This window comes from Anser brachyrhynchus (assembly GCF_964034855.1).
Source record: "Anser brachyrhynchus genome assembly, chromosome: 1".
Lineage (NCBI taxonomy): Eukaryota > Metazoa > Chordata > Aves > Anseriformes > Anatidae > Anser > Anser brachyrhynchus.
This window is the reverse complement of record NC_137694.1, coordinates 154,627,242-154,643,867: the sequence shown is the minus strand read 5'-3', so window position 1 is coordinate 154,643,867 and position 16,626 is coordinate 154,627,242. Positions and strand designations below refer to the sequence as shown.

Sequence of the window (16,626 nt, the reverse complement as noted above, 5' to 3'; positions counted from 1 at the left end):
CAATCCTATGTAGTCCCATTTTCTGAATGAGAAACATTGTGGCAGTACTGCTGAGGTCAGTCACTGAAACTCCCTCTAAAAAAACACAAAGGCCTTCCAATTACAGGAATTTGAAAGCATTGCTTTAAGTGATCCTCGATAAACCACACACCTAGCTACTATGCAGCATTATCACAGATGAGCTAGATATAGCGAATGCAGTTAGAATGAAAACCAGGGGGAGGAATATTGCTTAAAGCAACTCACTTTTATTGACAGAGTACTGTAAGGCAAGGAAAAAATGTCTGCCAGATTTTTTAAAAAGAAGATTTGCAGCAAGAATGGTTCAGAAAGATCTGCAGTTCAATATATTATTGAAATTTCAAAGATACCATCTTTTATAAATCCCATATTTATCTTATTGTCATATATACAAAAGCTGAACTTAAACAAGCACAGAATAGAACAGAAAATCATGGATTTGCATACGAGGTTTTGTTGATGGTTCATAATCTAGCCAGTAAACAAGAGAATGCACAGATTCTGTTACATATAGTTAGAATTGACTAGATCTAAACTTAAATATATCCCAAAGCAAATAAAGAAACCACAAAATACAGATGTGTGCAATATGACATTTTTTGAAAAAAAATAATCTAAACAATGTTCAACCATATACTGAGAACAAAACACTGATAGATGCCAAGAAAAATGTATTTTATGGCCAAAGCTAATTTTGCATTTATGGTGAAGGCATCTGTGAAAACAATTCTGTATTCTGACCACCCTATGTTAATATTTTGGCCAGAAAACATCACAAAGCACTGGCTTTTGTTAGCTTTTTAAAGGATATATATTTTAAGTGGTGATATACATTAGCTGTGAGCCTCTTTCAAGATCTCACATCAGGCCATGTTAGAGCAACCTATCATTTCCATAGGAAACAATGGTAATGGAAAGTCCCATCTATGCTAAAAAAACAGTCAGTGGCCGAGCTATAAAATGTACAATCTCTCAGTTCTTCCTTGAAAGAAGGGCAAATTTTAGCCCACATTTTTAGACACCTTAAATTCTGAAACTAATGGACTGTGTGCAATACTGCTCTGCTATATTGTGTTGCTTTTCTTCTCTACCTCCATGTCTGTATAGCATTGGCCTTTCACTGGAAAAACTTATGAAAGGGACAGCTGCTTTTTCACCAGCGATAATTTAGCACTGTTGGTGCTTCATAAAATAAAAGAATGCTAACATGTAAGAATATTACATATCAGGGTAAAAGGGACAAAGATACTTAACCACAGTACTATGTCATGCTTCAGCAGGGCACAGCTATAGCATGAGTAGTATCATGGGTAAGTAAAATTCACTTCTACCTATACAGGCAAAACTGAACCATATTTTAAAAGCCATACAACACTGCTCTTTAAAGACAACCCCCAACATGCTAATTTCTATCACACAGACAAGAACAAAGTTATCCTATGGGTACACAAGGAAATGGGACCCAACTAACAGGAGAATAATGACATATATGACCAGCATAATACATATATGTAACCAGCATAATCTGAAAATGTAGCATAAACCATGTTTTTTCACATGGAAGTCTTTTGATGGATGATTAAATGCACAGTTTTCATGTCTTTTTTTTCTTTTTTTTCTGTATGAAAATCAAGCTCTTTGCATAATTAACCAAAACCCAAATATATTTACATTTTAAAAGCCAATCCTTGACCTTCTGATTTTAAAATGAGTTATCTTGTATCTTGCATATTTTAAAAAAAGGTTCAGAAAAAGCTTAGATTTGTAATTCAGAATCTGCACTTTGTAAAAATACTTCCCTTGAACATGAAGTCAGTGCTGACCTCTTCAGGTCATTTGTGAATAATAAAATCTTTCTAAAGAAATCTTAATAAATAAGAACTGAAGGAAAACACAAGAAGAAATATATTACCTTTGTATTGTAAAGTGTTGCAATTTTAAAGTACAGTATAGGTTGAAGGAAAACACAGATGCGTATATCAAAATGCATTTCCATTATGTACCTGCAGAACATGAAATCTTTCAAAGCTCTGTCTCTGCTAAAGGCAATACAGTCAGTCTGGCTTTAATAGTAGTGCTATTGTATACAGGTTTATTAAAGTACAGTTAATACCTATAGAAGTGAACTCTAACATGTATGTGCTATGTTTCATATGGCAGAAGGATAAGCAATTGAAAGATTTTATGACACTGATTTTAAATAAATCATACATCACTTACAGTGTGTTCAATTCTAAACATAGAAAATTAGATTGTGTTTGAAGTGGTTGTTGTTGCAATCTTACTTAAATCTTTCTCAGATATCAAGTAGGTCCTCTCCACTTTCATCGCTCTCCACAGTTAATTGTCTTGTCCACCACTTCTTGACTTCCGATCCACAAGATGCAGCATCAGACATGGGATTCATTTTGCATACGACAGATTTCATAGTTGAACGTCCACCAAAGCGAAGGTTGACTGAAGACACGGAATGGCTTATTGGTTTGGGGGCTATGAAAGTAAACAGAAGGCTCTGTATTAGAGTAGCTTTGCTTCTTGAACATTTCTGCTTAGAATTCAGGTATACAGAACTAGCTGGACTGGGGTAGCTTTGAAGTGGTTTAGTGCAGAAACAGAAAGACGCTATCCTAATGATTTTTTCAGCTCCAGCTGCTCCCACTGCTCCCACTCATTTGCTGGTAGAGCAGTTTAACTAAGCAGCGCCTGATTTCCTTCTGCTGGGATAGCTGATGCAATAGGTCTCTTCTTACCTGGCTGATTAAATGATTTAGGTAGTACTTACATGAGCTGATGTACTGGAAAAACGGTGAAAGTGTTACCACTTCAACCAGAAAAATGGAGGGAAAAGAGCATTTCTATGCCTAGAAAGCGATACTTGACAATGGCCTTGGAGTAGAAACCAGTGAAAGGTGCTGGCATGGTTTTTGGAAAGCAGTAAAACAAGTGTAAGTATATGAAAACCGCAATTGATATTAATGATGTTATTCATAATCTTTGTTGGACTGGAAACAGAGTACTTACCACATGCCAGACTGTCCTGTGCATGCGGGTGCCCCTCATTTGCTGTCCAGCATCGAACAGTCAAGATTCATGTGGTCAAGATCAGTGCTAAGAAAGAGAACCCTGAACTCCTTATTTTTATTTGGAAAACATATCCAGCTGGCTATAGCCCAATGATCCCTCCTTAGCATGTTCCCTATTTTACTCTTCCTCTCTGTTTTGCTCAGTGACACTTAAATGGAAAATGCGGACTGAAAGCTCTCTAGTAAGCTATTCCATTTCTTGGACAAGTACTCTGGTCACTAAAGTAGGGTTAATGGTATTCACTGCATGATCATCTCTCTGACTTTATACGTGGCATCTTATACACTACATACACAACATAGTTATCTCTAAACTGGACAGACATGGATTTCACAGAATCACAGAGTCGTCTAGGTTGGAAGAGACTCCAAGACCACTGAGTCCAACCTCTAACCTAACACTAACAAGTCCTCCACTAAACCATATCACTAGGCTCTACATCTAAACGTGTTTTAAAGATCTCCAGGGATGGTGACTCAACCACTTCCCTGGGCAGTCCATTCCAATGCCTAACAACCCTTTCAGTAAAGTTTTTCCTAATATTCAACCTAAACCTCCCCTGTCGCAACTTTAGCCCAATCCTCCTCGTCCTATCACTGGACACATGGGAGAATAGACCAATCCCCACCTCTTTACAGCCTCCCTTAAGGTACCATCTTCCAAACTTTCAGAATTGGCAGAAAGGAGAGAGATTGCTGTATTTCAGCACAGATGAGGGTAGAAAAAGTCTGATGTGAATGCAAGCTACAGACAGGAGGTAGAACTGTGACTTATGAAGCCTCTCCCTTGGTGTTTGCTCCATGTTAGTCTCTCTAATACTTCATATTTTTTTATGGTCTTGTTACTGTACAGCAGTAATTTGGCACATGGAAACTCTACTGAAACACTTTTTTCACTTACCTGATGGCAAACGCCACTGTCCAAATTTCCGCTGAGGTTTCCCGGCATCTGCAGAGTCTTGTCGATAGCCACCTCTGTCAGAAAGCGTTGGGCTAAGGAGCTGCTGCTGGCTACTTGTCTGAACAGAGAAACAAGAACCTCAGTCAAAGTTCCCCATCGCATAGAAAGCCCCAAGAAAGGCTATCTAACCTCTCTATTCTACTTCCAACTTTGTACACGAATCCAAACAAAATATATTACCATTTGTTAAGGCAATATAGTTTCTATTCTTTACAGCCCAAAAACTCCACAAACGATTTGAAAATAAAGACCATTTGGGCTCAATTCCATTATGCAATTTCACTGAAGGGTACAAAATTGTTCACAGCCTTCTACAGTGGAGTCCTTATGCAGTACCTTGCTCACTTCCTACTCTGGAAGGACCCAGGACTCCTACTCACAGGACCCAGCATGCCTGATGCTATCATTCCCTGTGTAAAAACTACTTGAGAATTCTTGAAGAGATAAGCTTCATGTCCCTGACCCTGTACATAGCTAATGCTAGAGCTGGAGGTTGGTGCTGTGAGTGTTGTACTGCTGAGTTCACCCTATATAGTGCTAGCTAAATAAGCTGGGGAATTCCTGCCTTAGGTCATCTTAACTTTACATCTAAAGGCAAAGAGGAAAGCAAAATAAAATATAGCTTTCAGCTTTTCCAGAGAAAATGACATTTCAAAGAACAAATAAGAAAAATTGAAGTTTTTTTTTTTTTTTTTAAATTTGCTCTGAGTAGCTGATAGTCTCCTGGTTAACATACCTCTGGCTGCGCGCTGTTATCTTGATTAATAGCATTCATATCTTCGCTTGGCTGTGTTGTCTCAATGCTGGGAGGATTCAGAAATCGGCTCAACTCCTGCTGTTGACTCTCTCGTAGACTATGGATAATGCTGCACGACTGTTGTTGTTTCTATCAAGGTACAATATGTGACAAAAATAATGTTCTCATTGGTGTATCTCAGCGTTTGATTATTTAAAAAAAAAAAACAAAAGAAAACAAACAAACAAAAAACCCACAAACTTTTAAATATTTAACCAAATAGTGAGTGCCAAATGTGAATTCCAGGTGCATCAATAAAGCCACATATATCAGATGGCCATTATTTAAATAATATGGTGACTACCAGCACATCTATCCTTTATGTATAAACTGAAGGCTAAAACTTATAAATTACTTTAAGTGGAAGACAAATTGCTCATAAAAACCTAGAGGTTAAAAATACATACAGTTTTTAATTCATATGCTAACTTTTCTGCAAAAGAAGAAGAAACAAGGAAATTGCTAGAGATACCATAAGATTTACATGAATGCAATGAAAAAAATCTGATTGTTTTCATGGACTTTGGAACAGATTTCCAAAAAAAATGAATAAAACAGTAGTGGAAACCTTGGGACTGAGTATAGATTTACAGTACAAATAGAAAAACAAAACCACTACCATTATAATCATACAATCTAAATTGCTTTTAAATTAAAATAAACAGCCCTTAGGAAGGGTTTCACTTGCCTGGGTAGTTTTCACAGGCTCTCTCTTTAAAGACTAACAAGAGAATTTGAAAATACATCTTAACTTCCATAATTATATTCAGTTTATAAAAGGTTCATATAATGTGAAATGATCTGAACTGTATTAAGAGAATGAAATGAACAGCATATTTAACATAGTGTAATTCAATATCATAATGAAATGAACATCTGAGTTGAACAAACCCAGAACTGAGAGCTGAGATTAAATTTACTGTCATTGCTATTACAGAGATGGAACAAAAATGAAACTGTTTATCTGAATATGCCTTGAACGCTCATGTTTCAGCTTGAATCTGCATTACATTCATATCGCCCAGTTACTCTTTTTATAAATTTGCAAACAGGAAAGGCCAGATCCTATGATCACAGATGTTTATAGAAAACCTCCACACAAGAAGTAAGCTTTTATAAGAATAAAAAATAACAAAACCTGGACTCAGCCTTACAGCCACTGAAAAATCACTCATTAAGATAGCCAGGATAAAACTTTTTATATAAAGGATGAATTGTTTTTTGAAGAAAAGAGGAGAATAATTGCAAAGGCCAATTCAAATTTCCTGAAAATACTTAATGCAAATTTCATCCAAGACAAAGTTTGATCAGCAAATACTGAAGTAATGCTGAGCAAAGGCAAAAATGTTTCTGACAATCAGCAGTACTGTGTAAAGGGAATACAGAAGCACTGGCTCTATCCGTGCTAGTGAATTAAACAGACTGAGATTTCCTGCAGTGCTGAAGCCAAGCGGTAGGCCAAGACTTGAGTGATCTGGCTGACCTCCTCTACCACACAAGAAAGCGTCAACCTCACTGCTGACTGGGAACAGTCTCTACTCGCCCTGAACTGTGCCTGGAGGGCATTGGTGCTCCTGTAGCAGGGATCTGGAAGGTCGTATGGCAGGAGTTTGGGAGAGCAGGAGTTTGCATGGACCAAAACCGGGCCAAGGAACATGAGTATGGGTGATCCCTTGCCACTCCTGAGCCAGTGACCTGGCCCTACTTAACCTATTAGCATAGACACAGCTCCTGTTTGTAGACCTGATTTGCATGTACACATTGCTCATTTGCGCACAGTTAATCTCATGGCTCATTCCAATTATGTATCTTGGTACAGATTCCATTTGAAGAGCCATCTGCTGGTGGCTATTAACGGTATCTTGTGTCAGCAGAGGCAAGGAAATAATACAATTGTATTTAGAGGCAGGATTAGGTCTAAAAGGTTTCATCAAAGTACATTGTTTTTCCTTTATTCCTTTGACTTTGGTCTTTGCACATACATCTTCCTGATGTATTGAAAAGACAGATATATTTTTGGCAGGAAGACAGCTTTTTGCCTTCAAAAGATGATTATTTTTCTAATGCTTTGAATTGATCTGTTGACTTTTTTTTTTGCTGAGTTAGCAACTGCTACATTCTTTTTCACTTAAATATTACTGTGGCTCCAGAATAAATTAAGCATTGTGACAGCAAATTCCAGCTTTGTTGCAATTTACTGCAACCATTTAGAGTCTGTTTTAGGTTGACTTACTGCTCTAATTCGCTTTAAGCACTTCTTCAGCCACATGCGTATGGTCTGTTTGGCCACCTCCTCTTCTATGGTATATTCCAGTTGTTCCCTAGCAAGCAGCTCTTCCAGTTGAAGACTTTTTCTGATATCCACAGACCTATATGAAAGCATGCTGGAAGAAACATACATATTGTCTTTTTTAAATGCTGATGCACACCTAATTGAATTCAGAAAATCAAAACTCATAATTAATGAAAAAAAAAACCAACAACGTAATTTTGGCGCATGCAATGAATTCATATCTGAAGCTAAAAAAATGCTAAGATGATTCCAGAAGAGACTTTTGGTGCTTGAAATAAATGAAGACTCTAGCAGCTATATTAACAATCCAACAAAGGTGATTTGCTGAACTGTAAGCAACTAGGGCATTTGTAGCTTTGGTGGTTTTTTTTGATAAGTTTTTACATTTAGATAATTCTGATTCTGTAATGTTCTTATTTCTATTTTATTTCTAGTCAGATACACTGTCTGGTTACTTCATATGTGAGAACAACTTTGCATTTCTTGGGATTCAAGGTCAATATAGGACTGCTGGTTAAGACAATTTGTCTCAAACAAAAATGTTAAAATCACTTTAGCTGATTCCCTAAGACCCATGTTCTCCATCATAAATATTTTTTTCAGGAAAAAAGGGAAATCCAATTTTTGTATTACATTTTAAATGGCAATGCCTCTGTGGCTATTGATCTTGCCTTTTCCCAAGATTAATGAATACCTTTTAGCCTAGCAAGAAATACAGGACATTATATGAGTTCTACAAATTTAGAGAAAAATCTCACAGTACCTCAGTACATCATGGAAAGTGACATCACCACCATTATGCAGCCGTTCCATTTCATAGCACATGTGCTTGAACAACAGCTTGTCCTTGTCAAGATCCACCTCCAGCCTGCCACGCAGAAGTCTCAGCAGAAATTTCACTCGGAAGGTAGGAATTACTCCCTGGGTAAAATTGCATAATAGCCGGTATATTATTACTGTGATCTAACAACCAACTCAGATACTCAACTTGATTGGTGAGAGAAATACTATTTCTCCAAAGATTCCATGTCAAACCTTGCAGCCAGCTCTTCAGCACATGCACATCACTTGTAGTTCATGGAACTTTGCTGTTATTTGAGTGATACATAATGAGATTCTGTGCTGTTCATTTTGTCAGAAATTTTCAGAAATTGCTTCAGGGATTTAGTTTCCCCATTTGCATTAATCTGAAATGAGTTATAACACCCAAAAAGCTGCCTTTGAAAAACTGCAATTAAATTACAGTTTAAACATTCACAGCCTGGCCTACACCTAGCTGTACAACTCTCCCTTTCTGTGTGAATTTTTGGACAGGATAACGTTTGTAGTTCACTGTCTTTTCAAAGGTCTTCTGTTCTAAGATTCAGCGTAGCCTAACTGGATGTATTTTTGCTGTTGTTGTATTGTTGTTCCACATCACAGAGAGACACTGTCAGTCCTGGGCGTGACAGATGCACAACTCTCCACCTCCATCAGTACAGACTGTGGCTTCCAATGCCACCACAGCCACCTGCCACCTGCAGATGACCAACTTCTGTCACCGTATTTTCATATCTTAGTGATGTCATGAATCATTCAGTTGATGATTTAGTTCAAGTGGGTATCAGAATTTCTGAATAGCTCAGGCTCTCGGATGCTTTTCTCATCCCAGAATCCCTGAATAATTAGGATTAGGAAAGACCTCTGGAAGTTATCTTGTTCAGCCCCCTGCTTAGGCTGGGCCACCTAGAGCCAGTTGGCTAGGGCTGGGTCCAAATGGCATTTTGAAGATCTCTGATGAGGAGACCCTACAACTTCTTGGGGCAACCTGTGCCAGTGCTCCATCACCCACACAGCAAAGAAGCGCTGCCTGATATGTTCTGAGGGAGCTCATTTGAGCTCATTGCTTCTTTTCCTGTCACTGGGCACCAACCAAAAGGATATTCCATACCATATGATGACACACTCAGCAATAAAAGGTGGGAAAGGGGAAGGAGGGGAGGGCTCTCATTATGAAGACGTCTGTCCTCCCAAACCACTAGGTGTATTGAGGTCCTGCTTCCTGGAACATGGCCAAACATCACTCATTGATGGGAAGTAAGAATAACATTTTTTTTTTCTCTGTGTGCTTTTGCAAGGCCTTTGCTTGTTGTTTTTTGTTGTTGTTGTTGTTGTTGTTTTTCCCCCTCTTCCTTTAATTAAATTATCCTTATCTCAACCTGTGAGATATTTTTTGTTGTTTTGTTTTGTTTTTCTTTTCTTTCCAGCATACTCTTTTCACCCTCTTCTTCTGAGGAGGGGGAATGAGAGAGTGGTTATGGTGCAGCTCAGCAGCCCAGCTGTGTAAAACAACCACTTCAGTATTCCAGGTATGGCCTCACCAGTGTTGAAAACAAGGGAAGGATCACCCCCTTTGGCCTGCTGGCAACACTCGCAATTAGCCTTAGCCTTAGCCATTAGCCTTGTAAGCTGCTAGAGCACATTGCTGACTCATGTCTACCTTGATGTCCAACAGCAACCCCACGTTCTTTTCTGCAAAGCTGCTTCCCAGCTGGGTCACCCCAGCATGTTCTGGTGCCTGGGGCTGTTCCTCCCCAGGTGCACAACTCTTCGCTTCCCCTTGTTGAATTTCATGAGGTTCATCTCAGCCCATTTCTCCAGGCTGCCCATGTCCTGCTCTGGATGGCAGCATGACCCTCTGGTGCTGAGTTTTGTGTCATCTGCAAACTTGCTGAGAATGCACTCTGCCCCATTATCCAGACTGTTACTGGCCTCCCACTAGGCTTTTTGCCCCTGACCACCACCCTCTGGCTGTTCAGCTACTTTTCAATCCATCTTGATGTTTGCTCATCCAGCCCATACTTCATTTGCTTCCCTATGAAGATCTTACTGGAGACAGTGCCAAAATCTCAGCAAAGCACTTCTGAATATCAGGCACATAAATAGATGTGGGTCTGCAGAGTGAAGAAAACGAAACAACTGTTGTGGAGCTGGGAGTATGAGTGCTACTGCGTTGATACTATGAATATTTACATCTGTTTTTAAAACTGCTGTTGTAAGTACTTCACGGTGGTAAAGATTACAGGTTAGTATTTGATGGATCATGAACAATGTTAGATCATGTTCACTGAGCTTTCGGAACCTGGAAAGTAATTGTTCAGTGAGCTTTGTCAGCAGACTTTGTTTTTCCCATACAATTTTTCAATGAAAAATGTGGATTTACTGGATTTCAGTGCTCATTTTCAAGTTTCTTACCTCTCTCTTGTCATCAACCATGTTCCAAATAATTTGAAAATGCCTAAGATCATTATAACTTAAAAGTTGGTCTTCTTCAGTTGAGTAAAACAATGAGAAATTCTCCACAATGATAGCTAAAAAACACAAAACCAAACACTGTAAAGAAAACCTGTAGTACCATTCTAACTGATGAAATATAAGCAACAATGAATTTCAAAAGAATGTGAATTCTGCTGTGCAAGCTTCACAGCCAATCAATGCCATTAGCTGAATGTTCAGATGAACATTTTCCATGGGCTATACCATGCTGCATAAATAATCATTGTGCTTACTTTTTAAAAGTTGTGCTTAAATGCTAGAGAGATGTCTAATCAAGAGAGATGCCTAATCAAACATTTTCTAAAATCAATTAGGAGAATTCCCACAGTATTGGAAAAATGTTAACTGGAGGATAGGGAAGGTCAGAACATAATACATATATAATTACACACTACAAATACAACACATCTCTGTTCAAAAAACTTGTGTTCCCAAACTTCCTAAGTTTTAGCGTACACGATGCTAGAGAATTATCAAAAGCATGACATGCATATATGGTAGCAGTGAAGGTACAAAGTAACTTCATATCTGAACAGCACAACAGACTAAAGTCTAATATACTACATGCCAAGATGGACTGTTATGTTATTTCATATTTTCACTTACCAACAAGCAAATTTAGCATGATGTATGCAATGATGACATAAAATGAACAGAAATACATAAGAGCACCAGCATAATTTCCACAGTCTGTTTTCCAGTAGGTGCTATTATCTGGTGTACAAAATGGAGGCTGAACCTTTAAAACAAAAGAAAACAAAGTCAGTTATTCATAAAAAGTCAATCATTAATTTCTCTGCAATACATACATATGACTATCATTTTTTTAAAGCTTCATAATTAAGGAATAATGCTGAACATCAGATGTGGGGGGACATTTCCCTTTATAGAGATATATTTCTTTTTCATTGACTCTTGTGGGTATTTTTTGTGGTTTCTTTAGTGGTTAGAGATCAGAAAAAAAAAGAGGCATGACAAAAAAACCCTAGGCATGGATCTCACTAACACATACAAGGCTTTCTGCAGTTATACCATTGGAAAGGAACAAATTGGTGTTCTGAAACATGGCTTTCAAAAAGCTTCCTTGTGCATTAATTTTAAGAAGGAAGTGAATAATTCGATTTTCATTGCAACAGAAACCACGGGCAGAAATTTATTTAAGCAATGTAAAATGATTCAAGGACAAATTCTGAGGTCATTAAGACCTGCATTCACTTGGAACGAACCACAGTACAGGCATTAAAGGCAAAGTTTATCTGAAAGTCCCCTTGCCACAATCAAAGGAGAGGTAACAGTGGAAAAGTGTTTTACTGCACTTCCAAATCTGAAAACACATATTTATTTTAAAATCATTTAATAGGTTAGCCCCGTGAAATATTCCATTACGAGTCTGTGATTGAAACTGCAATTTTTGTGTCATATTCTGAGGTTTACCAAACTATGTCTCTTGAAGAGCTAAAGGCAAGCACATCACTCCTTGTACCACCTAAGGTACTGGAAACACACTGAGATGCAAGAATGTTTCCTATTCCTTGCCTATTTTATCTCTGTTAATATTGTATTTACCATGCAGTCGTGCATAATTTTGTTCCAGTCTTCTCCAGTAACTATTCTGAAGAGTACAGTAATAGCCTTGCCAGCCGATGAAAAATTTGCATGTCTGTTTTAAACAAAAAGAGAGACAGAGAGATCATTTTATGTCCCAGGACTAAATTATGGCAAGAAAAAAAGGCAAACCATTTCCATTTTCTACTGTTCTATTTTGAACTGAAAATAGTTACAGTATTGTCTGAACAATCTCATTGAATTATTTATTCCATGACTTAAGATACAACAACTAAAATTTAGCTCAGACACAGGTTTGAATATTCTGGCTCATTCTTTTAAAGAGCAAAAGCAGACTCAAGGCCAGATCCTTTCTCCTGTCTCTGTTCTCTTCTTGAAGTCTGATGATGATATTGATTGGGAAATCTCCTAATGCTAAGTTGACAGAATTGTCCCCTCTCTGTATCAATCTGGTATATAGATCCTGTTGCTGCATGACGCCAAGAGTATGTAGTAAGCACACTGTGTTTCTGCAGCTTGTGGCTAGTGCTTTGCTGCTCTGAAGTGTATTCCAGCTGGCATAATGAAAAGCAGATCTCAGTCTGCTCTGGGCTGGACTGGGTGTCATTTGGTCCAATGCACAAGGATTGGAAAGATGGCTCAGTGCTTCCTATCAGAAATTCTGTTCAGAGTTCTTCAGCTAGACCAGGGGACGCGTCTGTTTTTTACCAGGGATAAGCTTCAAACAGAATGTGATTTTTTGGGGGTGCTTTTTAAGGAACATCCCCATGAAACTGTACATACTGTACCTATTAATGTTCTCTCCGTATTTCACTGTACCAAATAAAACCACTCCAGCAAAAGCATAACAAAGGAGCAGTAAGAACATTCCCACTATGATGAAGAAACTCTTGTACATGCTGACAACCACAGTCAGGAGTAGCATTTTCAGCGTCACCTGGAAGGACAGAAAAAGCAATCCATAATGTCATTCAGGAAAGCAGAGATAAAAGTGAAAGGAGAGTTATTGCAGTTGCCATTTTGACAACAAATTCTTCACACACATAAGTTAATGGAAGAACCCAGTGAAATGGTACATTATGAATCTGATTGGAACTGAACGTTTTGTGTCTTCCTTTGAAATTCAGTGTGCTTTTTACTTGTTGAAGATATCACCACATCCATCTAACAATGTCAAAATGTTGGTCCTCAAGCAGTATGTATAAGATAATACCATATAGGATGATACAGCAACAATACAGCATACGCTTTACTATAATATTCTAGGATCAGTATACTCCAGAAGTATCAAAATTAGCATTGCACAAATGGTGGTACAGTAAACTACTGTGGGCTTATCTCAAGAAATGGGCTAATGTACAGACAAGGGGATTTCCTTAAAATCAGCACAGATTGATTAAACTAGTTAATTTCTCCTGCAAGTTGGCCAAAGAACTTAAGAAGAGACCATAATTCTGGAAATTACATATGCAATGGGTCTAGATAATAGATATTATTTTCCAATGCAGCCATATTGTACATTTATTACTTTAGATTGCCCTAATACCCTTAAACACTTTGGATGCTATAGAAAATTGTCTTTAATGGGACTGAGATAGTGGTTTTCTTTAGAATCATGCCAAACTGGTAAATCATACTAACTTTTAGGTATCGCATTGTATCACAGCAGACAAATTAATGAGACTGATGCAGCTCCTAACACAAAAGCACAAATGACTATGTTAAAGCCTTGAAAAAACTTCAGAATCAATCAGAAAGCTTTGAAGGCAATTACATGGTCTGGCTGCATTAGAAGAAGCAAGGATATTTCATTTGACTTCCAAGGCTCTACAGGCTCTGTGTAGTTTGATTGAAAGAAAAGTTTTTATCTTTACTTAACAAGCCTTCTGGCTCACTGTTCTTAACCCCGGTGACCTACTGCAGCAATCTTTACTTTTTAATGCATTTAGACTTCACAGAAAATGTTTGGATAATCTAAGTTCTACAGCAAGAGAATGCAGTGTCACCACATATTAAACAAATGTGTTTGTTCTCTGTCTATGCTTATTCTGCCAGTCTACTCTCAATTACATCAGAGCAAATCCAAGCACGAAAGAAATATAAACTTTAGAAATGACTTGCTTTGTAGCCATCCCAGTGCCTCCAGAAGAGTATCTTGGCACATCTTTTTTTCGAATTGAATATAAATCCTTTACTGTGGTAAGACATACAGTGCTAAAGACACAGACCTACATTCTGGAGGAAGAAACTTCTATGACAGAACAGAATCATAACAAGATGAGTGGGTCTTCCACCACTCCACTAGCTAAATAAAATACATAGCATGCACATCACACCATACTGAAATGAAAAAGACTGAGAGTAGCACAATACATGTTCAGAGTTTTAGAGAACATTTTTTTAAAATCTGTTTGTAGTGCAGTAGCACTTTTATTTTTTTTAGAAAGTGCAGCTTTTCCAGTAATTATAATATATTATTATTATACGATACCTAAAACTGTGGCTTTTATAAGACAGCATATAAAATTGGAGACTGCTGCTGGAAGTCTCCTTCGTTGGCATATAATATTGATCCCTATAGAATGTGCACTAGAGACACATAGCAACTACTCCTTCAGTCTACACATGAGCACTGCAATGGCTGTAGTAGCTAATTTATACTTACATGCTTCCCACAAATTGAGAAAAACCTGAAGACAATTACGCATGCCCCCATCATGTATGTGTACGCATTCTGGAACAGAAACATGAAAGACTGAATACATCACTTTCCCCCAGTGATCTCACAGAAAGATAAGGGTAATCTGTCTTTTAATAATGAAGGGAAGTCACCATATAAAATAAGAGAAACCATGAACTAGTAGCACCAATATTTCAATAAGAATGATGGAACAGTAAGAAAATAACAGAAGATGCTCTACCACTTCAAAAATACTAACCCAGCCTCCCCACACATAAAACAAAAATACTTTCAGTCCTCCTATTAGCTGGGCAGTAATTATGTCCAGCTCCCCTGGTCTACTTGTCTAGGCAGCTGCTTGCTTAAAGAAACTCCTCAGGCCTTTCAAACCACTCAGCAGCAGGGAGCAAACTGAGGATGTCAGAGCAAAGGAGTAGCCACACTGAACAGGTTTTCCTTGAAAAAGAGCTTAGGGCAGACAAGTGAAACCCCAGCCATTATATGGTGGTGACTTCCACAGCTGGTGATTAGTGACAAGCATAAAAAAAAAAAGGATGAGATGGAGGGAAAGCTGATTTCTTCCTCTCTCTTCCATGAATGATTTATTCTGCCTTCTTGGATTAAACACAGCCTCTTGACCAACATCAGTGGGCCAGAAACACTGCTGGGTTTGGGACAGATTGTACCATTCAGCAGTTTTGAACCTATGCCTTCTGCCAGTTCTTTGCTCTTATCTGGATTCTGTGCATGGTCTACTTGCTTGCTCCTCATGAAACTCCTGCTGATAAGAGCTCTCAGTCTTTTCAGGTTCCTTCCTCCTTTTCAGGTTCCTTCCCCTCCTCATTTACATTCCTTCTAAAGACTTCAATTTTCTACCATATTTACAGACACTACCTCATACCAGTCAGATGACTTTCTTACTTCATCATTGCCCAAGAGAAGGATTCCTTCTTCTTAGCAACAAGCTTAATTTGTTTCATCCATATTTCAGCTTTTTACTTGTTAAACTACCAAGGACTTATCTGGATGTAGCACAGTGGTGATCCTACTGCTGGTGCTTAATAGATAAAATTAAGCTTAAGCACTGGAACTGCATTTTGTAAATCTTACCAGCAAGGCAAAGTGAAGTATCACCCATATAACTCCAAGAGATGTCACCAAGAGATCATACCGATTTCTTCTGCTTTGCCAGAAGCCAGAAGGTGACATGGCAATAATCTTCATTGTGACCTATAGATAAAAAGCAAGTTTTCAGTTGTACTGAAGAAATTACTATTTCTTACTACAGGAATCTTTTCCATTCTCTAAAATAGTTGATGGAGTACCAAACGAGTGCGGCTGACCATGTCAGACTGAATGATTAATGTATAGATTACTGATGTGAATGTGGTTTTAAGATTTCTTATAGTTAAACAAGTTATTAAGTTAAAAATGATTATGCTGGCAACATGTAGCTACAGCAGGTAGTAATATGCTATATAGCTGTCTATACAAGCAGGCTAAAATCACATAATCATATTTGAATTCAAGAACACAGTTGTGTTCTGTAGATCCTATATTTCAAATTAATTAAAAAGCATTCCCATATTGCAAATATTCATTTCTTTGAAGAATTGTCTGTACTCAGCACCATCTGTACTCAGCAGTGTATAAGAGAAGAAAGCTAAGAACAGTAAAGGCAGTACATTTCACAACGTTCCTGGTAAAAACTGCAGCAAAAGTGCTTGACATTTCCAATATAGGTAAGAGAAGTGCAGACAGGAAGCTTAAGAATAGATACTGATAGGAAACTCACAACAAGTAACAGATATTGAGGTAGGGTGATGCAGGCAGAAGGGACACCAGAGAGTTTGTCGTACACAGTTCACATCAAATCTCAAAGCAACTGAAGCATTACTATATAAAGGGAAT

At 37.9% G+C, this 16,626-nt stretch overlaps 1 protein-coding gene across 5 annotated transcripts in view; it reads right to left on the bottom strand.

Annotated features, from left to right (window-relative positions):
* Nucleotides 1-233: 233 nt before the first annotated feature.
* The window catches only part of NALCN (sodium leak channel, non-selective), a 237,353-nt gene continuing 220,960 nt past the window's right edge, over nucleotides 234-16,626 (bottom strand). For all 5 annotated transcript variants that reach the window (XM_080575903.1, XM_080575902.1, XM_080575905.1 and 2 more), the window contains 11 exons: nucleotides 15,826-15,945; nucleotides 14,701-14,769; nucleotides 12,824-12,972; nucleotides 12,036-12,129; nucleotides 11,076-11,208; nucleotides 10,389-10,504; nucleotides 7,918-8,075; nucleotides 7,095-7,245; nucleotides 4,802-4,951; nucleotides 4,006-4,123; nucleotides 234-2,511 (listed from right to left, as the gene is read on the bottom strand). In XM_080575903.1, coding sequence (XP_080432029.1) covers nucleotides 2,318-2,511; nucleotides 4,006-4,123; nucleotides 4,802-4,951; nucleotides 7,095-7,245; nucleotides 7,918-8,075; nucleotides 10,389-10,504; nucleotides 11,076-11,208; nucleotides 12,036-12,129; nucleotides 12,824-12,972; nucleotides 14,701-14,769; nucleotides 15,826-15,945 — 1,452 coding nt within the window. In that variant the 3' untranslated portion in view covers nucleotides 234-2,317. The remainder of the gene's footprint in view (nucleotides 2,512-4,005; nucleotides 4,124-4,801; nucleotides 4,952-7,094; nucleotides 7,246-7,917; nucleotides 8,076-10,388; nucleotides 10,505-11,075; nucleotides 11,209-12,035; nucleotides 12,130-12,823; nucleotides 12,973-14,700; nucleotides 14,770-15,825; nucleotides 15,946-16,626) is intronic.